At 41.2% G+C, this 22,702-nt stretch overlaps 1 protein-coding gene and 1 non-coding gene across 4 annotated transcripts in view; one reads left to right on the forward strand and one right to left on the reverse strand.

Annotated features, from left to right (window-relative positions):
• WBP1L (WW domain binding protein 1 like) overlaps positions 1 to 22,702 on the forward strand; it is an 81,678-nt gene that overhangs the window by 52,460 nt on the left and 6,516 nt on the right. For all 3 annotated transcript variants that reach the window (XM_077125887.1, XM_077125889.1, XM_077125888.1), the window contains exon 2: positions 14,139 to 14,241. In XM_077125887.1, coding sequence (XP_076982002.1) covers positions 14,139 to 14,241 — 103 coding nt within the window. The remainder of the gene's footprint in view (positions 1 to 14,138; positions 14,242 to 22,702) is intronic.
• On the reverse strand, positions 12,664 to 12,735 carry TRNAE-UUC (transfer RNA glutamic acid (anticodon UUC)). The gene has a single exon. It is a non-coding gene; the product is annotated as a tRNA-Glu (tRNA).

Raw genomic sequence — 22,702 nt, forward strand, 5'->3', positions numbered from 1 at the left:
CTCACAGGTGGCTTCTGTTGCCAGTAACTGGAAATGGTGATTTGATTCTGGGAGGTAACTTGCATGACCTATCATGTTCTTTCAACTAAAAGGGAGAGGAAGGGCAGTGACAGAAAGCCACAGGCATCTCAGGAGAGAAGCAGACATTTTTTTGAGAATGGTTAGAGAATGATGTCTTTTCTTTTCCTGAAAATGGCATAGGGTTTGCCGGTACTGTGTTGCACGTAAGATATTGGTTCCCTCGGGCATCATCAAGAAGGTCAGGACATTCATTATTGTTTAGTTCTCTTGCTTAACACACATGCTTTCAGGAGCTCCCACTGAACTGTGACTCATGGTCTCTCTGTTTTGGTTTCAAATACTGCTCAACTTGTCATGTGGTTTTCATTGAGAGTTTGGAAATCCCTAGTTCCCCACCAGGCAGTGGTGCGAATACCTGTCATCACACCCCTCTGGGTGTGGCTCTGGAGTGCGATGGGGTGGCACAGGATAGGCTGGAGCAGGCTGCCAGCAGAAACAGAATGGACAGCACTCCTCCAGCTCAGTGCTAGGCTCAGTTGTGCTAGGCTACTATTAACTTGTTATGGCCAGAAAGCCATGAATAGGTCTCTCATTGGTCATTCTAAAATCACATCACCGCAGCATGGCTTAACCCTTAGAGGATCAGTTCATGCTGTGGCTAAGAGGCACGTGGTGCACTGGGGAGGAATACCTCCTGAAGTTACTTGACTCATCATCACCAAGTTTGGTACTTTGAGAAGAGTTTTGCAGGTCTGCTCTTTTGCTAGGGTAGGTACACTGTGAGATTGACATTAGTCTGGCCCTCAGGGAGTTTATAGAGTGGTTGGGGAGTCCACGAGGCAAACAGGGAATAAGACTGGATGGAACACAAATCTCCACTAAATTATGTGATACAATTTGATTAGAACAGTAGTCCTAAACAGAGGTCATTTGGCAGTGTCTGAACATTACTGGTTGTCACAATTTGGGCAGGAGTTGCTACTGGCATCTAGAAGGTGGAGATTAGGGATACTGCTATACTGCTAAACATCCTACAATACGCAGGACAGCTCCCCACAACAAAGAATTATCTGGCCCCAAACGTCAGTAGTGTTGAGGTTGAGTAACCCTGGACTAGAAACTTCTGATCCATGGCAGCCCTCTCTACCTAGGAAGCATGAGTCACAGGCCTGAAGGAAGAAGGATGGAATTGTTTTAAGAGGGAAAAGGTGTATGTATTCCTGCTGCATTCTAAGGAATATGTGTTAATTACCTGCTCACAGATTTAGAATCTTGACATTTTTGGTTTCTTAAATGACCTTTAAGTAGCGGGTACTGTGTGTTATGAAGGTACTGTGAATTGACAGGTATAGAGTCAATTCTTGGTGAGCCAGTAGATAAGACCAGACCCTCTGGAGCTGAAATTTAATCTCTTACTCAAATTTATCTGGTTAACCACTCCCGACAAGGATAGGATCTTAGTAGTACTCAAATAACATGATAAAGCTTAAAGAATAATTGGGCCACAGTTATTTTAATGATAGGCTGTATTTCCAGTGAGGTATCTATTGTTATGGTTTGGGTTTATTGCAGTCTATCTCTGATAACATGTTAAATCTCCCCTTTTCTAAATCATCTGAAGTCTGTTTTGATATTTAAGTGCAAAGCCTTAGAGTTCAGAATATTATTGTTTCTTTAAATCTTTTGGAGACACAGAAGCTGGATTCTGAAAACTTCTATTATCTTGTATCTGTTTGCAGTGAGACCATTTTTAATGTGACCCTTTGTCTGAGGTAGAAGTAAACAATTTTGTTGAACAGTACTGAACTTTTTACTGGCGATAAATCTCCCTGCTTCTGGTCTCTAGACAGACAGCCACACAAGGCAAGTCTCATTGTCTCCTTTGCTTCCAGCAAAAGCCTGCTGCAGAGGGATCATACCACTGAGAAAAAGTGAAGTTAAATTTGGAATTATACATAAATTGAGGAATGTCTCTGAGACCCTGCATACACTCTTTACTGTCAAATGAAATTGTGGCAAATCTCTCTTGAAACACATCAGCAACACATTAACATGTATCTTTACTACTTCCTATCCCTTTGAAACTATACCTTTTTATTCCTTTCGGGTGCAGAAGTAGGTATTTTATTTGACCAAGTGCTGTTTTCAGGATACAGTAAAAACTTCAGTGGAAGTCATAGAAAGAATCCTGATCCAAAATGTCAGAAGACCAGGGTTCTGAGAGTGTTGATTCTATCGCTGCAACCTTAGGCTAAATTCTGGTTTTCTCATCCTTAAGATAGGGGTAATAGCACCTCTTCTGACCTCTTGCAGGATACTGGCAGGCTCCAATGAGGGGGTAGCTGTTAAAGAGATTTGAACAACTTGAGAGATCAACATAAATGTATATTATATATATCATCTCTCTCTCTTTGCAGTGTTACAATAGTCATTGCTCCAAATGGTGACTCTGAAACTTTGCCAAATTAAAAATCCATAAAGAAAGAACAAATTCTGTTGATTAGACTTTACTTATTAAGGCATAGGCACAAAATGAACTTAAATATTTTAGGAAGGTTTTCACCAAGAGTTTAAACATGACTTTTTTTTGTAACCTTACAGTTTAATTTCAAAGGGCCTCAAAGGCAAAGTCCATACCTTACTTGTTGTTTTTGTGCCTGTCAGCCCAAAAGTTTAGGATAAACCCCTAAACTTTAAATTCGTTATTCCACTAAAATTTGGGCTTTAGATCCAACAAAACTTTTTCTAGCTGTGTGACATTTCTGAATGTTAATCTCCTAATTTCCTATAAAAAGGAGAAAAAATACACAGGTGAAAATACCTGTGCTGATGCTTGCTATACATGGTCACTAGGCAGCCCTTGATTCTTTTCCCTGTCTCTTGAGTGTGTGGCAGGAGGCTTCCCTAATTATCAAGAGGTGTTCCCCCATACAGCAAAGAAGGGCCCCTCTTCTTTGTCCAGGTACTTGTTCTGTCTGCCTGTTGTATAAGGGGTTGCTTGTATCTCAGTTAGAGAATTCAGATGTCTGCTCTTTATGTTTGGTCATCTCTACTTGCCTTAACCTTAGATGAGGGGAGGAATAATTTATTACGAACAGTTTGAGCAGAAGTAGCTAATCAGATACACGTATGGGCCAGGCAGTGCTATGACTGAGCCAAGCAAATGGAGTTTTTGGACAGCAGGGACTGTGGGTGGTGATGGCTGTGGTGAAGTAGGAGCCCATGTACATCTCTGCTCCAGCCTGATATGGGCCTATGACAAGATGGGCCTTGATTTTTTGAAAGTGGGAAATAGGGATTTTTGTACAAATCCTTCTCTTTTTAAAATGTTGATCCTTGATTCCTTTTTTTTTTAAGTTAAAAACTATGCAGGTATAGAAATCATTAGTGGGTCCATTGTGGCCTGGGGGCCACCAGTTTGCAATCTCTGCTTGCAAGTATGAGAAGCAATGGTTCAGTGTGAGAAGGGAAGGACTTGCCCTCATGGGACCAGCTGTGAACCAATGACAGACTGCTGAATTGCCTTCCTGCTCTGCCTGAGTGCCACCTGTTATTCACCTGCTCTTCCACGTGCTACCTGCTATTTCAGCCCTCAGCTCTCTGCACCAGCCCTTGCTAAAGCTGCCTTATTTCATGGATTTGTCATGTAGCAGAAGAGCCAGTCACAATGAATTCTTGGGAACACCTCAAGGCAGGATTGCCTTTCCTTCTAACTGTCCAGGGTAAAAGAGTGGCACCTTAGCCCAGTGTTTAGCCAGACTCCTCAGGCCGGCATGCACTAGGACACAGACAAAAAAAGTAGACCTTAATGACACCATGGGATATGTTGTAATTTCCGATCTCTGCTCTGGGATTTTCCTACCAAGGTCAAGTGGCTTTTTCTGAGTTTGTTATTCAGGTTCCTAATAGCAACACAGGAAATTGGTTTTAATATATTTGCTGGCTGCTCTGTTTGGGGGCTGTTTAATGAGGATAAATTTGTAGTGGCCATAGCAGTGCTGGCGTGGATGGGAGTGTATCTAATGTGCCACTTTTTTTTTTTTAAACTTTTTTTCATTGTATAGTATATAACATATATACAAAGCAAAGAAATAAAAAAGCAATAGTTTTCGAAGTGCTCTTCAACAAGTAGTTACAGGACAGATCCCAGAGTTTGTCATGGGCTACTATACAATCCTCTCCTATTTTTCCTTCTAGCTACTCCAGAATATAGGAGGCTAGAGGGCTTAAATATTTTATTATCATCACAATCGACTTTTTTCCTTCTTTTTTTTCTGAAAAATAGCATATATACAAAAAAGCTATAAATTTAAAGCACAGCACACAGTTAGTTGTAGAACATATTTCAGAGTTTGACATGGGTTACATGTGTTCTTTTTTGGCGTGGGCAGGCACTGGGAATTGAATCCAGGTCTCTGACATGGGTTACAATTTCACAATTTTAGATTTTTATTTCTGGTTGCTATAAAATACTGGAGACTAAAAGAGATACTAATTTAATGATTCAGCATTCATATTCATTTGTTAAATCCTGTCTTCTCTGTATAACTCCACCATCACCTTTGATCTTTCCATCCCTCTCTTAAGGGGTGTTTGGGCTATGGCGATTCTAAATTTTTCATATTGAAAGGGTCTGTCACTAATATAGGGTAGGGAGATGGAACTATCTGATGTTCTGGAGAGGGTGGGCTAGGTTTCAGGACTTATCTGGACCAAGGACCCATCTGGAGGTTGTAGGCTTATGGAAAGTTACTTTAGTGCATGGAACCCTTGTGGAATCTTGTATATTTATTGTCCTAGATGTTCTTTAGGATTGGCTGGAATGGTCCTGGTTGGGGGTTGTGCCACTTCTTTTTAAAATTTATATTTATGAAGTATTTGTGTGTGTGTTTAATGAAATAAAGCAGAGATAGTTTAAATGATGTGTGTAGATTCTAAGTGGGCACTCATGGGAGTAACTGTTGGGATGTGTTTGCGAATTTTAGAAAAAGAATATTTCATTTTTAAAGGGCAAGAGCTGTATTTATATGTTCATTATAGATCTAAGGCAGTAGCTCTCACACTTGAGTGTGGGAATAACCAGAGATGTTTTTCAGTCACTGACCCCAAGTGTTCCCAGTCTGTAGTCAACAAATAACCCAGATGATTTGGGGCCCACAGATCATACTTTGGGAAACACAGATTGGTTTTGCTGCAGTTTTTAAGTATGGGCAACTTGACTTATTTGTGAGAAGCCCTCCTTAGCTCTGATTCACTGTGTTACTCTCCCTCAGTTTCTGAGTGTTAGTCTTTGGGAGGCCCCAAACAGAATTGCTCCAGGAGGCCTCACTGTTGAAGTAAAAGGACCTCTTTTTGGCCCTTCTGCAGCAGCAGCCCCTGTGACTCCCCTTCAGCAGCACATACTGTGGTTGTATTAGTGTGCCCTGAAGCAGCAGCTGCCGACCCCCATTAGTCCCCAGGCTTTTCTCAAGTGTTTCACTAGCTCCAGTTTTTGTCTTTACCATTTAAGGTTCTCTGCAGCTGGAGAACTGGGCACTGGGTGCTCCTCAGCCCAGACGGCTGGCATCCAGAGCCCCCCTTAAAGATAAGTCACACTATCAAATCTGAGCGATGAGACTGGGTCTTTTATCAGATTAGATTTACTAGCTTGTTTAGGGCAACCTGTCCATCTAGCCCAGGCTATTCATCCTTTTGGAAAATTATTGAGCTTAACTTAAAAATATAAAAATACATTCCTAATATCTTGGTTAAGTACTTAACAATGACTTGCCCTTTGTCAAAGAGGATGAAATTGAACTCCATTAGCTAGTAAAGCTTAAAAAGTAATTGTCATGTATAATATATATTGTGGAGTATACAAAATTAGTATGTGACAATCCCTACCTCCTAGGAAGAGGAGATTAGACCAATGCCTAGGAAACAACATGCCAGGACTCCTGCAGAACATTCCTCTTCCTGGGCATCCTTTCCTTCATCCCCAACTCTTCTGTAACTTCTGTCCACCCAGTTAAAAAGGTGTGCCCTTGAGTAATTCTGTTTATTTCCCTCAGCTCTTCAAATATCCTTTAAAAACAATAGTATTAGAGAGATAGTGATCCTGACTTTCTTATTGTAAAAAATATAGGTAAATCTGCAAAGCTTTAAAAAATAGATTTCATGACCACCCATAAATCTTTTTCTAAGAAACTGCGGTTCTGAAACTTCTGCATTTTTAGAATTTGAAGATTCTATCAAGGGTAGAACAAAAATAGCTGATTCTAAGGTAAAGTTGTTCTCTTTTCCCCAGTTAGCCATTTTGCAGTTAGTCCTTTCGAATTTGTCTTGTTTTGGAAAACTTTATCTTCTGATTACAGAACCTTGCCAAAATCAGGTAGAATTCCTCTGCAGTAGAGGTGTAGTGCTAGAATTTTGTCTACTTTCTAGAAAGCTCTTCTTGGTTCAAGAATGTAAGGAAAGTTTATTTTGTTTGCCCTATAACCCAAGTGGGGCTAAAAATGGTCTCAAGTTGAATGTAAGAGAGTTGCAAAAATATTTTGATGTTTATTCAAGACACTAAAGGATTCCCCACCAAGACCTAAGGGAGAAACTAACTGAAGTCAACAATGAATTTACAAGCTTTGGTACTTAGATATTATTTTAACTGTTGTACAGAGCATTTAAAGTCTGATCTCTGCTCAACTCTCATCTCTCCTCCCATACTATTCTCCTTGCAATTCACTGTACTCCAGCCACCTTAGCCTTCTGTCTGAATTGTAATTTCCCTTGAAATACATTAGAATGTACTTAAGGTCTTTTTGTTTTTGCTCTGCATTTTCATACAGCATGTCTAGGTTTGGGTTTGTTGTTTGTCTGAAAATGCTATGTATTTCATCATTTCTTGAAAATCTGTTATCTCTTTGAATATTGCCTCTCCTCTCATTCTCTTCTTTCCCACTAAAACTTCTTATTTCATATTTTCCATTTCCATGTTTTCTCTTAATTGTAGAAGCACTTTTTTAATAAAATTTTTTATTAATTAAAAAAATTACAAGAAACACAAACATTCCCAACACATACACTCAGCAATTCACAATATCATCACATAGTTGCATATTCATCATCATGACCATTTCCCAGAACATTAGCATCAATTCAGAAAAAGAAATAAAAAGACAACAGAAAAATATAACAAACAGAAAAAAAAATTTTACAGGCCATACATACCCCTTACTGATCCCTTTCATTGATCACTAGCATTTCAAACTAGATCTATTTTAACATTTGTTCCCCCTATTATTTATTTTTATTCCATATGTTCCTCTCATCTGTTGACAAGGTAGATAAAAGGAGCATCAGACACAAGGTTTTCACAATCACGCAGTCACATCGTGAAAGCTATATCATTACACAATCATCATCAAGAAACATGGCTACTGGAACACAGCTCTACATTTTCAGGCAGTTCCCTCCAGCCTCTCCATTACATCTTGGATATCAAGGTGATATCTGCTTAATGCATAAGAATAACTTCCAGGATAACCTCTCGACTCTGTTAGGAATCTCTCAGCCATTGACAGACACTTTGTCTCATTTCCCTCTTCCCCCTTTTGGTCGAGAAGATTTTCTCAATCCCTTGATGCTGGGTCTCAGCTCATTCTAGAGTTTTTCTCAATCCCTTGATGCTGAATCTCAGCTCATTCTGGGATTTCTGTCCCATGCTGCCAGGAAGATCCACACCCCTGGTAGTCATGTCCCACGTAGACAGGGGGAGGGTGGTGAGTCTGCTTGCTGTATTGGCTGGAGAGAGAGGCCACATCTGAGCAACAAAAGAGGCTCTCCTGGGGGTGACTCTTAGGCCTAAATTTTAAGTAGACTTGACCTATCTTTTGTCGGGTTAAGTTTCATATGAACAAACCCCAAGGCTGGGGGCTCAGCCTGTAGCTTTGGTTGTCCACACTGCTTGTGAGAATATCAAGAATTCAACTTGGGGAGGTTGAGTTTTCCGCCATTCTCACCATTCCCCAAAGGGGACTTTGCAAATACTTTTCTGCTCACTGAACAAATCACTCTGGGATTCATCAGGGCATCACCTGGACAAACCAACAAAATCTCATGTCCTATACAAAGTTCCATGTACTTAAGGTGTTCAATCAACTATCTACATAAGTTATATTAGGAGATGCACTAGTCAAAGTATAGATTTGTACCAAATAAACATTTTTTGCTTTAGTCTCACACATTAGTTGAAATTTTGTAGAAGCACTTTGCAGGGCACTTTTCTCAGATCTGAGAAATCTGAGAAGTAAAATCCCGTTTCCTGATTTTCTTTTAAACTTGGTCTCATCTTACATGAAACCCATTCATTGAGTTTTTATTTTCAGTGGCTAGTTTTCCTATAAGTTTTATTTATTCCCAAACCTGTTTGATCACTTTTTAAAAAATTTTTTATTAATTAAAAAAAAATACAAGAAAGAAATGCAAACATCCATAATATAAGCTCATTCCATTCTACATATATAATCGGTAATTCACAATATCATCACATAGTTGCATATTCTTGTTCTTTTCTTGTTTTTGTTTTTTAGCTTTAGTCATTTGAAACCTGCTTATCGTTTATCTGATCATTCTATTCTCTTAATTTTTTTGGTGGGATGAAGTCTTATCCTGCCATGTATTGACTTTCTTGTTCGTGATGGATTATTTCTGCATAAATTTTTGTATTTTAGATTGTGAGCTCATCTTCTGCTTCATTTGTGGGCAACCTTCATACCCTGGTTGAGGGTAGGTCTCCTCAGGGTTTTACATTAGCATCTGTCAGATGTCACAGGGATATTTCTAGCCCAAGATAATTTTTTGTGTTAATTCTTTGGCTTGGGTATTCTCATGCCATGAAGGTAGTAGTACAGTTTAGGTCCCAAAGCAGCTTGAGGAAAGGTCTGTGATTACAGATTATTAGATGAGATACTTCCCCTCCTCAATTCAGAGACTTTTTATTGTCACTCTGTGCCACTGGTCTTATTTTTTCCTGGTATCTTTTCTCCCTTTGAGAGAATCAGTTTTACATGAGGTCTCAGTTCCAATTCCTGTTTCAGGTGGGCCTCAGAGCAACAGACCATCCCCCTTCCTGGCCATCTGTGGCCTGACCCAATTTTACTACTGTGGTTTCTAGTCCCCTGTCATTTTGGCCCTTAGGGATTTTTCCTTACTTTTTTGCAAGCTCAGCTATATAATTTGAAGGGTATTGTTATACAACCAATATTTCTGGGGATTTCATGGTAGAAGAATTTTTAAAGTTGCTTACCCTGCTGTATTGCCAGAAGCAAAAGCTCTTGCCCCCGAGTTTCTTTTTCATTGCTGTAGCTGTAGCACTTAGCACAGTGCCTAGCATGTGGGGGTGGAGGGATGCCAATATATATTTGTTAAGTGTTGCAGGGAGTTAGACGTTTCCATTAGGAATTGGTTCTTCTCCCTACAGGGAAAACCAGAAATGATGCTCCAGACTTCTTTCATGTCCAGCTGCCAAGCTAGTTAGTGACATGTGTTTTCCCATCCTTTGAAGGAGTTCAGTTTTTCTATTTTTACTCTAAACTTTGAAACTCTGTTGTTTTCTAAGGACGTGAAGATGTTGTTGCCTTTAGCCAATCGCTAGCAGGATTTTCCAGCTCTATAATATAGACAAATTAAAACCTGGCCTGCAGAACCATTACTGTCCAGTGTCTTTTTATGCAGGCTGTTTGAAAGTTCTTGTGCTGATTAAATTGAACTTTACAGTGGCTCAGCCAAGAATAGCAATTATAAGACATGGAAACTGTTAAGGAAAATGTTGTTAGGCCCTCAGTTTATGCTGCCACCAAAGAGAAGAGATAATTTTTTTGCATATGTGCAAAAAGCATACTGTTCATCCTTTTCCACTGTAAAACGATTCTTTCCAGTTTGGGGTTTGTCTTGCTTATTTCTTCTTCGTGCCTATGCTTTTTTTGTTTGATGACCATGTGTGCCCTAAATCTCAGCACGAGGCAGAAGGCACATATCCATCACCGGCAAGGACCCCAGTGGTTACCACGGTCATTCCCGAGGTGGAAAACCTCGGCAGAACAGTACATGTTATTCACACAGAGTTGCCTTGTAATGAATTCTAAGTTTCTGATTTTTTTTTTTCGTTTGTTTGTTTTATTTATTTATTGACCTTGGAATTTTGCACAAATGAAAACATTGCCAGGAAGAAGGTGTCGTTGAAATGCAGATCTGATCTTTCCCCTCCTTGCACAGTCTGGCCCCTGCTTGCCTCACATTCCTACCTACTTCTTCAACCACCTCCTTCCAGCTTTGCTCTGCTTTGCTTGTACCCTTCCTCTGCCTGGAGTGGTCTTCGTGTCCCTGTTCCCTAGTTACTAACTTTCTAATCATCCCCTTGACCTCAGTACACTCATCTTTCTCACAGAAGCCTGGTTCCTAGGACTTCTCTGTTATAAGTTCTCACTGAAGTATGCAGTTTTTTTACTTCCTAGCCGTTATTGTAGGTACAGTTTTATCTGTGTGATTATTTTATCATCTTTCATTATAGTGCATGCTCCATGAGGGCAGCAATCTTGACTGTTTTTGTTCATTTGCCCATTGCGTTCCCCACCCCAGCTCAGTGGTGCTCAGGATGGAACGTCCCATGTTCCACACTGGGATGAAACACCGTTCTGCTCTTCAGAAAGTCAGTATATGAAAATACAGCCTTTCAAGCAAAGGTATCCCAAGTACTCGCTGCTGAGTAGAAGATGCAGAAACTGTTCTCAAAGTCTAAGAACTCCGGTAGGGCAGGGTCCTTACCTTTTCCCTGAAGGTGAATTGTTGATTTTGTTTGGTTTAGGGTTTTTAGTAGACTTCTTTAGGCAGCTGAAGTGTAAAAAGCAACTGAAGAAGTGTAACTTTAACCAAGGAGACTGTAGCTTAATGGTTAAAAGTTCAGGCTCTGGAGTCAGACAGATGAGATGATACCACTTTCTGGCTATGTGCCCTTGGGTAGGTTTCTTAGCTTCTGCACTGCTCACTGTTCAGGACTTGGCCTGGTGAACATAGTATGTATAAAGTGTTTGAAAATGCTTAAAAGAAAAACAGAGTACTCTTAATGTATGCTGAGAATTTTTCACGTTTGAGCTTTCCATTGTGTTTGCTCTGCTTCCTTCTATTCTTCCCGTGGCTCAAGCAGCCCGTTTTGCCATAAGTCTCCTGTTCTGACATAGTTCTCGTTAAGGGCCAGGTGCTATTTGGATGGTCTGTCACACCCAGCAATAATGGGTCACAGAATAAATTGATATTAAGAACTCAGAGAGGTAAAGTAACTTACCTGAAATCACACTTAATAAGCATGAGAGCTGGGCTGTGAACGAAGATCTGGCTGACTCTGAATCACTTCTGCCTGGCAGAACTTGAGCCACCGGGAGGGCTTTGAGTCCTCCAGGTGTCCTTGAGTAGGCCCCTCATACAAGGAAGGGCTGAAGAGCACCAAGCAGCACTTCTACACACTGATCTTTGCTGTCAGTCTGAATGAGAGGAGACAGATTTCAGGAGCTCTTGCATTGGCCTGAGGCTGCTTTGTCAGTGGAAATGGAGAGGTAAGATGATAAAGCCTTAAGGTTGAAGGAGACTTTGGAGATCATCATCTTAACTAGTCCTAGAGTGGCTGCTGTGGCAGAGCTGGAACCAAACCTAAGGCTCTGGGGCTTTCCTCTCCTCTCTTAGGGAGCTGCCCTTGACACTCACATCTTACTGTCCCCCTAATCCTCCTTCATCTTGAGAGCCCATGAGCCCACTTGCCTTCCTTAGGGACTTACCTTCTTTCTTTCTCCCTACAGAAGAACTTGACAATTCCTATCACCAAGACCATCCCAGGCAGCTTGAGGACCCTGTATTTAGGGGAAAGGAGTTGGGAGAAACAGGACACTAGCTATGCTGGAAAATGTTGGAGGAACAGTGAAGAAAATGATGCTACTACAGTTCTGCTATCCCTGGGAAAGGTGCCAGAGCAGGGAATAAGAGTGGGCCCTGTTTATATGGTGCTTCTTGTCTCCCGGGGGGAGGGGCGGGGGAGAGCTGAGAGAGAGAAGCTGACACCCTTAAGTCATGAGGATGCCACTTGTTTAGATTTCAGATGCATTCCACTGCCCATTCCATTCCCTGTCTCACTTAGGAACAGTTGGCTGCCCTCTCTGCCCTCTGTGCCCTCTGTTTAGAGCCTGGACCTCATCTGGTGAGATTTTCCTGAGGCAGAAGTTTCACTGGATTCTTTCATGTATTGGGGTGTAGGGTGCACAGCCTCTTTTAGAAACTATGTGGACACTTTTGAACTGTGCTTCTGTGAGTTGGTGCTAGAAAAATGACATTGGCTAGAAGAATAGTAAACTTGAGAGAAACTTTTTGATGTCCTTGTGAAAGCAATGTTTTGCTCTGAAATCAGAGAGCACATGTACTAGCAAAAGCAGCAAGAACCAGTCTGCTTTCTCCAAGTGCGGCCAGGCATTGCAAGAGACTAACGACTAGGCAGCCTCCAGCCCAGGGTTTCATTTTGCTTGTGGTGGGCATAGGGGAAGGTGAATATAGGAGGAATTCTGTTTGCATTATTGCGAGACCCTCATTGTCAGAGTTCTCCGATGCTTTTTTGGGGGCGGGGGGGGATGCATGGTCTGGGAATCGAACCCAGGTCACCTGCATGAAAGACAGGCATTCTAACCACTGAACTACCCATGCATCCCTCAGATGCTTTTTAAAAGTCACGTGCTAAGATGTGTAAGACTTTTAAAGACTAGGAAACACCCGAGATTCTTGTTTGAAACTTGCACTAAACCAGGGACCTGGTTTGCAGCCCTGCTGCTTTCCCTCTCACCCTCTCCCTGTGGCTTCAGGTGCCTGCACTGATGCTCTCTGGCCTCTAGTCCTATAGACAACAGCCACTGGAGAACTTTGTTTATCCTCTTGGCCAAGTAGCCTAGTAAAGCAAGGGCAGAGAGGAGGAACCGGCCATGTGACTTAAGCTTCCACTGGCAGCCTTCCGCCCGGATGTACACTGTGGACTGGGTCAGCCTGAGCAGCAGTAAATACAATACGGTGGTTTTAGTTTCTTTGCTGAGCAGGATATTTTCCTTCTCGACTCTAAGTTTCTTGAGGATAGGGACAGTATTATTCATCTCTGAATCCCTTGTACCTAACAGTGCCTAGCCCAAAGATGATGCCCACTAAATGAATGGGCTACTTCTTAAGGAATAAAGAAATGTTGAAAACCAGATTTAGCAGATAACTTACAGGTTTATCATATTCATAGGGGCCCAAAGTACATTTTGAGCTGGGGTTAAGGGTGGCTGCTGAAGTATTTCATATCTTGAGTGTGGAATATGAAGTTTTTTCTCACCTCCTCCACCAGTGCTGTGAATAGAATTTGGTAACTGCAAGCTGGTTACTTGGCAGTGCTCTTCCCAGAGGACAGGGGACAAGTATGAATCCTGGATTCCATTAAGATTTTTAAGAGTTCATTTGATAGCAAAAACTAATCTAGCAAATTAGAATTGGACTAGAGTTAGTCACCTGATCAAGCTGCCTCTTTTCTTAAAAGTGAAGACTTGCAGTAGCAGATTTTTTTAGCCCTCCTTTGAATTATACTGTAATTAACCTTAGGGATCATGTATTTGGAAGGGAGGATGGAATGACTGACTAGATGCTAATCCTAGAATATGCATGGCTTTAATTATTCCAGGAAGTTTCACAGAAAAACTGGCTTTCTTTAAAATATACTGCTATTTACAGAACAGTTACCTTCATACCAACCGAGTTTAATGCTGCGTCCAAAGTATTTCTGCTTGGACATAAAGAAGGAGAACAACCCTTTCCAATCTGAGGAGAACTTCACTGTTTTCCAGTTGACTTTGTGTGCTGAGTCTCCTAATCCTTTTAATAAACCATAGTTGTTTTTTTTCTTAGCTCTGTTGTGTGGTTCTATGAAATATTTTTCTTAATGGAATAAACATTGGTACAAACTGCTGTTTTTTTGATGGGTAAACCAACAACCAGGAGGAGGGAGATGAGAAGAAAGACGATATTAAAAGCTGTAATTTAATATGCTAAAATGCCTTTTTTTTTTTTTTTTTTTTTTTTTTTAGGATAAGGAAACCTGTGTGGGTACCAACAATCAAAGCTACATATGTGACACGGGACACTGCTGTGGACAGTCTCAGTGCTGCAACTACTACTATGAACTCTGGTGTAAGTCTTTGCCCAGGGGTTTCTTGGTATCTCAGGGCCACAGTTACTGCCTCTGCCCCTGGGAAACTGTGGGCTGGTCAGCTCTTTTCTGATTCTCTTGGAGGTGGTTTTCGTGAGTATAACACATTTACAGGTCTCAGAAGTGGTTCCTTTGTGGAGGAGGAAATCTGGTGTTTTTTTGGACTCTATGGGTTGAACACCAGAGAAAATGTTCTGAGCCTTCTTTATCATCATCATCGTCATCATCAGAGAAGTTGTAGATTTATAGGTTTACAGAACTAAGCCTTCTTCCATGAGGCTGTGGTCACCCGGTCCCCTGCAGTACCTTCTGCCTGGGGTCCTCTTTGATGCCTTCTCCATTTTGAGCCAAGTAGTTAAAAAAAACTTAGATTCTTCCTTGGGCCAGCCCAGAAGCCCATGTTTGCCAGTTTTGCAAAGAGAGGTTGCTGCAGTCCTGTGCTGTGAGTGCCAGGCTGAGCTCTGTGGGTGACTAGATTGTCATTTCATATAAGAACCACAGGGCCTTCGAGAATTCCCAGTAGGGCAATGAGATGCTGCCTCTGTCTCTAAGGGTCCCTCTCAAAGGGATAATCATTTTTTAAAAATATTTTTATTGACAAAGCTTCACGCACATACAGTCCATGCAGTCAGTGGTTCACAATATCATCCCATAGCTGTGTATTCATCACGATGATCATTTTTAGAACATTTGCATCACCCCAGAAAAAGAAAAAAGAAAAAACACATACATCCCATACCCCTTACCCCTCCTTCTCATTGACCACTAGTTTTTCAATCTGCCTAATTTATTTTACCCCTTGTCCCCTCTATTTTTATCCATTTTTTTACTCATCTCTCCACACCTTGGAAAAAATGAGCATTAGACACAAGATTTTCACAGTCCTATAGTCACATTGTAAAAGTTATATCGTTATACAATCATCTTCAAGAAATAAGGCTATTGGGATACAGCTTTACAGTTCAGGTACTTCCCTCCAGCCACTCCAATACACCATAAACTAAAAAGGGGTATCTATATAATGCGCAAGAATAACCTCCAGGATAACCTCTCAACTCTGTTTAATATCTCTCAGCCACTGAAACTTCATTTTTGTCTCATTTCTGTCTTCTCCCTTTTGATCAAGAAGGCTTTCTCCATCCCATGATGCCAAGTCCTGGTGAATCCTGGGAGTTCTGTCCCATGTTGCCAGGGAGATTTATACCCCTGGGAGTCATGTCCCATATGGGGGGAAGGCAATGAGTTCACCTGCTGAGTTTGCTTAGAGAGAGAGGGCACATCTGAGCAACAAAAGAGGTTCTCTGGGAGTGACTCTTAGGCATAATTTTAAGTAGGTTTAGCTTATCCTTTGTAGGAATAAGTTTTATGGGGACAAACCCCAAAGTCAAGGGTTCAGCCTATTGATTTGGTTGTCCCCACTGCTTGCGAGAATATTAGGAATTCTCCAAATCTCCTCCTTTCTCCCCAGTCCCCCAAGGGGACTTTGCAAATACTTCTTTATTCACCACCTGAATTATTCTGGGATACAGTAGGGCATTATACTAATCTGAACAAACCAACAAGCTCTTTCGTCCTTTTCAAGATTCCATGTGCTTATGGTATTCAACTAAACTGACCATACAAGTTAAATTAGGTAATACACTACCCAAAATATAAATTTAGCACCAACTAAAAATCTCTCCCTTTAGTCTCACACAGAAGTTGAAGTTTTAAAATATGGATGATACTATATCATCCTTTACCCTATATTCTGGTCTACCCCAGTTCTGTCCAGATCAGCTCCATTCATATCTCTAGTTGAAGTCTGATTACTTTTTCATCTTTTTAAACAGTTCCTATTTGGGGTACTCCTGCCTTTCATAGCTTCTCAAATATCACAATAATATCCAAAGTTTCTGAGAATGACCAGGTTATATACAAAAAGCTCAGTATCTCAGAATTGAGAAATAACAGTTATAACTCCTGAATATATGTGACTGCTGTAAGAGCTTACAATCTAGGACCCTTTACAATAGGCCCCAGCCTCAAAGGGATAATCTTTATCCATATCCCTGCATATGGAGCCTTCCTGCAGAGAGGGAGCTTTTTTTTTTTTAAATATTTTTATTGAAATATCTTCACACACCATACAGTCCATCCGAAGTATACAATCAGTGGCTCACAATATCATCACATAGTTGTGTATTCATCACTAATGATCATTTTTAGAACATTCACATCATTCCAGAAAAATAAATAAAGGAAAAAAAGAAAAAAAACATACATCCTATACCCCTCACCCCTCCCTCCAATGACCAGTAGTATTAGAGTCAGCCCAATTTTTTTTACCCCTTACCCCCATTATTTATTTATTTATTGTCCTTATTTTTTTTTCACATTATTAGAATATTCTTTTATATTGAGTTGAAAATGACTTTTTTCTTTTTGTTTTTTTAAATATTTTTATTGATAAATCTTAACACAACAAACATTCCATACATGGTGTACAATCAGTGGCTCACAGTATCATCACATAGTTGTGTATTCTTCACCCTGATCATTTTTTAGAATAATTGCATCATCTAGAAAAGAAATAAAAAAACCCATACATTTTATACCCCTCCCCTTATTGACTGACCACTAGTATTTCCATCACCCAATTTATTTTAACCTTTCTCCCCTGTTATTTATTTTTTATCCTTATTTTTACTCATTTGTCCATACCCTAGATAAAAGGAGCATCAGAAACAAGGTTTTCATAAGCACACAGTCACATTATAAAAACTATATCGTTATATATTCATCTTCAAGAATCAAGGCTACTGGAACACAGCTCAGACAGTTTCAGGTACTTCCCACTAGCCACTCTAATACAAAAGGGATATCTATATAATGTGTTAGAATAACCTCCAGGATAACCTCTTGACTGTATTTGAAATCTCTAAACCACTGAAACTGCCTAATTTCTCTCTTCTTCCTTTTGATCAAGAAGGCTTTCTCAATCCCATGATACCGGGTTCTGGTTCATCCCCGAGAGTCATTTTCCGTGTTGGCAGGAGAATTATACCCCTGGGAGTCATCTTCCATTTTGGAGAAAGGGCAGTGAGTTCACATGCCGAGTTGGCTTAGAGAGGGCACATCTGAGCAACGAAAGAGGTTCACTGGAGGTAACTCTTAGGCATAATTATTAGTAGGCTTATCTTCTCCTTTGCAGGAATAAGTTTCATAGTTGCAAGCCCCAAGATTGAGGGCTCAACCTTTTGAATTGGTTGTCCCCACTGCTTGCAAGACTATCAGGAATTCCCTAGCTGGGGAACTTTACTTATTTCCTCCTTTCTCCCCAGTCCCCCCAGGGGACTTTGCAAATATTTTTTTATTCAGAGAGGGAGTCTTGAGTTTTAGCCTCTTTGGTTTCTTTTCCAGTTCTCAAACCAAAGCATCTGGAGGCTTTTCTAGTGTACTTATCTGTTCCCGTCTACTAAATGTCATGTGGAATCCGTCCTCGTCTTGCCATTCATTGGGTGAGACGAGCCCACTTGCATCCTCCAGAATTACACAAGAGTAGTGGTATTGTTATGGTCTTTATGGAGTGATCCAAAGGTTGAAAAGTTCACTAACACACTGTACTTGATCTTGGAACTCAAATGAGTTAGTGTGGGATGATGGAATCTGACTTCAGGTTTTCCCAACAAAGAATAAGGACAGGGGAGTCCTTGGAACAGAGAGGCCACAGGTAATTGGCATTGCAGTGGTTCTCACAGCCTTCTGTTGAGAGAGGAAACCATAGACAGTTTCCCCAGATAATTCCAAGCCCCCATGGCTGCCTTCATTTGGCATTTTAACTTTGGGCTTATTTATCTTTACTCCCAGAATCACCCCTGCCCTTTTCCCCTTCTCCTTTCTGATTTTCCCATTCCCCCGCATCAGAGACATGGTAAGAAAGCAGCTAGAAGGGCTATTGTTTCATATGGAAAGGAAATTAGACTTAGCTAGGAAATCTCTTACTCTGAAATGAAATTGTTCTTGTAGCCAGCAGGAGTGGTTCTTACAAACAGGACCTCTCCTTTGCCCTGGCCTTGGCTCTAGCCCTTCCCTTTTTGAGCACTGCTGGTCTGCCTTTCTGAGGAATTCCAGTAGAGGTCAAGTGCAAGAGGGAACAGGGCTCAACATGCCTCCACCAACCTTCCAGATATGTAAGTGTAGCAAAGAAGGATGCAGAATTGTTGCTATTTTAAAAGAGGTGGGGCTGAGGGACTTAATGAAGATTACAAATTGCTAAGCAGGTGGATGGTCTGTGCTTAAATGTTTTAAAATGCAGATAACCACAGGGTTCAAATTCTCCCTCCCACCCCTTGTTAAAACAAAAGTCTAGGTGAGGCTGCCAGAAAGCCTACAAGCTGCAGTTTGTTTTTCTGGGGCCCAGCCCAGGCAGGATCAGTTGCGGAAAGGAATGGAGTTGCTGATGGCTCCATCTCAGATTGACAGAGCCTCCTGGGGCATTGGGGGAATAGACTCAGTAGCCACTAGAATTGGGTCATCAGACCCAGAGCTAGGGGTTGGGGCAGTGGGGAGAGGGAGACCAGATGGCAGTGAGGCAGTTTGGAAACCAAGCATCCTCACCTCAAGGGCTTAAAGAAAGCCAGAGGAAGAGCCACATGAGTGGCTAATTATGGCTCCATTAGTGCTCATTTGGGAAAGGAAAAGGGGCCTGATAGACCAAAGGCTGGGCAGGAGGACTTCCCATTATATAAAGTTGGCACATGCTCTCAGAATTCTAGAGGGACTGAGACTATAAAAGCAAAACTTTCCCTCTTATCTGTGTTCAGAGTAGCTTCTTGGTATAGGATCCCAATGTATGTTCTGCTCCTCTCAAGAATTCTTTTGCTTTTCTTCTTTGTTAAGGGCATGGCCTCTCCCTGAAGTTTGTAGGAGGGTCCTCGGTTGAGTATTGGGTGAATCTCTTAAGTTCTCATTAAATTGCACTTTTTTGGTTGCCTTAAATCCTGTTCTGTCTAATGGCTTCTTGACTTTGCCTGAGATGTAAAAGTTATGAGATTTGGGTATTTTTCCTCAAACACCATTACTAGACCTGTGCCAGACACAAACTGAAGATTTTGTTTTTACAGAGCAGTACTTTTAATCATCGTTCAGTCATTTGTTCATTCAGCAAACCATTATTCCGGGAATTTTCAAACTGGTGAGCATCAGAGTTTCCTGGAGGACTTATTAAAACACAGATTTCTGGGTCCTACTCCCAGAGGGTCTGGTTTAATAGGTCTAAGGTAGACCCCAAAATTTGCAATTCTAACAAATTCCTGGTCGATGTTACAGCCTCTTTTGTGCTAAAAATTGTGGAGACATAATCTTACCATCAAGAAGGTAATCTCCTATCAGAGAAGATAAGACAAAATGTACAACTAGTAATGTGAAGTAGAAAGTAGAATCTTATGTGCCAGAACTGCCCTGAATATTCAAAGAGACTGTTTGCTTTTGGTTAGACAGGATTCAAAGAAGGCCACATGGAAGAGGTGGCATTTGAAGTGGACTTTAACGGGTAGATATGATTTAAAAGCGTGGAGAAGGCAAAGGAACACCATAGACCAAGGCCCTGTGGGAAAGAACAGAGTATACTAGATGTTAACCATTCCCCTGGGGCCGCAGGGCTTGCCTGGGAAGAAATGGAGATGAGGATGCTGATCTGCATAAAAATCTCCTGTGTGCCAGGCCTTAGGGAAGGTACCATTTCACTCTAAGAACAGCCCTGCTGGGTATACACATTATCCCCATTTCCTGGGGCTGGAGGGCATTAAGTGACTGTCCCATCAGTTATAGCTGGTTATGTCAGTGTGCCTCATTCCAGAGCTACTCCATTCCAGGACTCCAAGCAGAGCCTTCATCAGGCCAGGCTGGAGGCGTGGTGGGCCCAGGTTATGGAAGGTCTCAAATGCCAGGTTAAACACCTATTGCATCGTATAATTTCCACTCGAGCATGCCCTTCATGGATCAGATAGAATAAAGGAGAAAACTAGCCTAGGTTCAAAGCCAAAAAGCCTGGGCCCAGGTTTCCTAATTCCCATGCCAAGGCTCTTTGCACTCACCAGACTGCCTTTTTCAGGGAGAGGTCAAAGTTGGGAATTTCTGTTTCTGAAATAATTTGGGAGAACTCAGATATCAGTTTTCCCTGGTTTCGGCTTTAGTGGGGGAAGGGGGAGTATAGACAGTGGAATTTCCCTGAGGTCCATGAAACAGACTATCAGAAAATCCAGATAGTGCTGCCCAACTTGTTTTTCACCTGCTAGTTTTTTTTTTTTTTTTTCCTTTTAAGTTTGTCTTAGTTGCCCACTGTTGAACTGCTTTTAGGGAAGGACCATGGCAAATTGGCCAGCAGGGAGTGGGGACCTCCTTCCAAGCCCCATTTGGTCCCCAGCCCTCTAGCAGTCCAGGCTTCTGGGCAAAGGCAGGCTGATCAGTAGGCTGGTGTCAGCTGATATAACACCTTGATCCTAGTAAGGGCTCAGTAATTTATGAGTTTACTGGTCTTCCAGTGAATTTAGGCAAGAATAGAACCCAGAAGCAGATTTTGAACTTGTTAACCTGTTTCTTTATGGAATACTTTTTGCTAGTTAAAAGGGAAATTTAAAGGAACCTTTACCATACCCTGTGAGTATGCCTATAACAACAGTAATAATGACTAGAGAACTTATTATATGGCAGGCATGGTTCTGAGTATTCTAAATATTTTAACTCAGTCCTCATAATGACCAAATAAAGTAGAGGCCATTATTCCCCCCATTTGATAGTTGAGGGAAGTAAAGAGAATTAAAACAAATAAAACTTCAGATGTATGAATATATCTCAATAAAACTGCATTAAAAAACAAAAAATGCCGAAGGTCACAAAGCCAGGAAATGGCTAAGCTAGGCTGAATCCAGGCCGCCTGCCTTTTCTCTTCTATGTCTGCAGTCACACTTATAGCAAGGTGGTCCAGTATCCACATGACATTTTAAGTTCTCCAAAGTCTTTATTTCTCAAAATCAGACCTTTTCCACAGTGACAGTGGCTGGAGCTCCTGCTGAGTGCTCTAAATTGACCACCCTTCAAAACTAGAGCCTCAGCTTCCATCCTGTGGGGTAGAAGGATTTATGGTATGCTTCAGCTTCCTCATGGGGAATTTCCTGCCAGTTGGGTAGTGGTGTTTTCCCAAGCTTATAGTGAACTCGGGGGCACCTGACTCAGTTCCTACATCGTGTCAGACTGTGATTGCTTTAAAAAAAGCATGTAGGGTGGGCCACGGTGGCTCGGCAGGTAAGAATGCTTACCTGCCATGCCCGAGGACCCAGGTTCGATTCCCGGTGCCTGCCCATGTAAAAAAAAAAAAAGCATGTTTTCCATTTTGCTTAGCATGACAAATGTCCCCCACAGTGAGGTCACAGCTTTCACAACTGTCATTGAAGAATGTGGCCTCTGGGTAGGTGATGGGGAGGGAGGTGCCTGTGTCTTCCTCTGCATGTCATTTTCATTAAGTTTTCCTAACTCTCTTACCTGTTTGTGAAATCTAGTGAAAAGATTAAAATTTTGTACAGCTCCATAGAGACTAGTTTGGCTCTTTTTCCTTTTTACAAATGTATGAAGGTGCAAGGGTAGTTCAGTGGTAGAATTCTCACCTGCCATGCGTGAGACCTGGGTTTGATTCCTGGCCCATGCATTTAAAAAAAAAAAATTCAACAAAATTCAAAAATATCTTGCAATAATGGGATAGTTATATGGCAGAAGAATGAAATATGACCCCTACCATACAGCATACAAAAAAAAACGTGAATGGCACACTACTTTGACTAGAATGGCTTGCAAGAGAGTCAGTTTTCTATGGGCCACATCATAATGCCTTCTGTCCTACTCTCCATGTTAACTCCATCAAATGGGGACCCGCTTATTAGGGCCCTTTTCTGCACCTATACTTTTACCCCATTATACCATAGACCTGTTCTGCTCCTGAGTAAGTTTTCCTAGGTTTTGTTCCACACAAAGAATCCTTTGTAGCCCTGTACTAAAAATGAGGAACTTGAAAATTCAGTTTTTGACTTGTACAACATCATACAGCCGGTATATGGTAGGGATACTTTTTCTTCTGATGATAGCACATGAAAAGTAATAGGCTGGTGGAATTTCAATAAGCACGTGAGCTTCCTGGTGCTATGTTAGATATGACTAAGGTAACCTTGCCAAGGGTTTGTGTTTCAGTTGTCTCATTTCTTCCCCCAGTGTCCTTTTGCCCTGCCCATCTAATTTTTCTTTTTCTAAAAAGCCCTTCCGTGTATATTATACTTCTAGTTCAGTGGATCTCAGCCTTTTTTCTGGATTAAGGATTCCTTTGAGAATCTGATAAACAGCTTAAATCCTCTCCCCAGGGAAGCTCTATAAATACACTGCATTAATCAACGTAGACAAAGCTATATTGCAGTA

Source organism: Tamandua tetradactyla, chromosome 13, assembly GCF_023851605.1.
Source record: "Tamandua tetradactyla isolate mTamTet1 chromosome 13, mTamTet1.pri, whole genome shotgun sequence".
Classification (NCBI taxonomy): domain Eukaryota; kingdom Metazoa; phylum Chordata; class Mammalia; order Pilosa; family Myrmecophagidae; genus Tamandua; species Tamandua tetradactyla.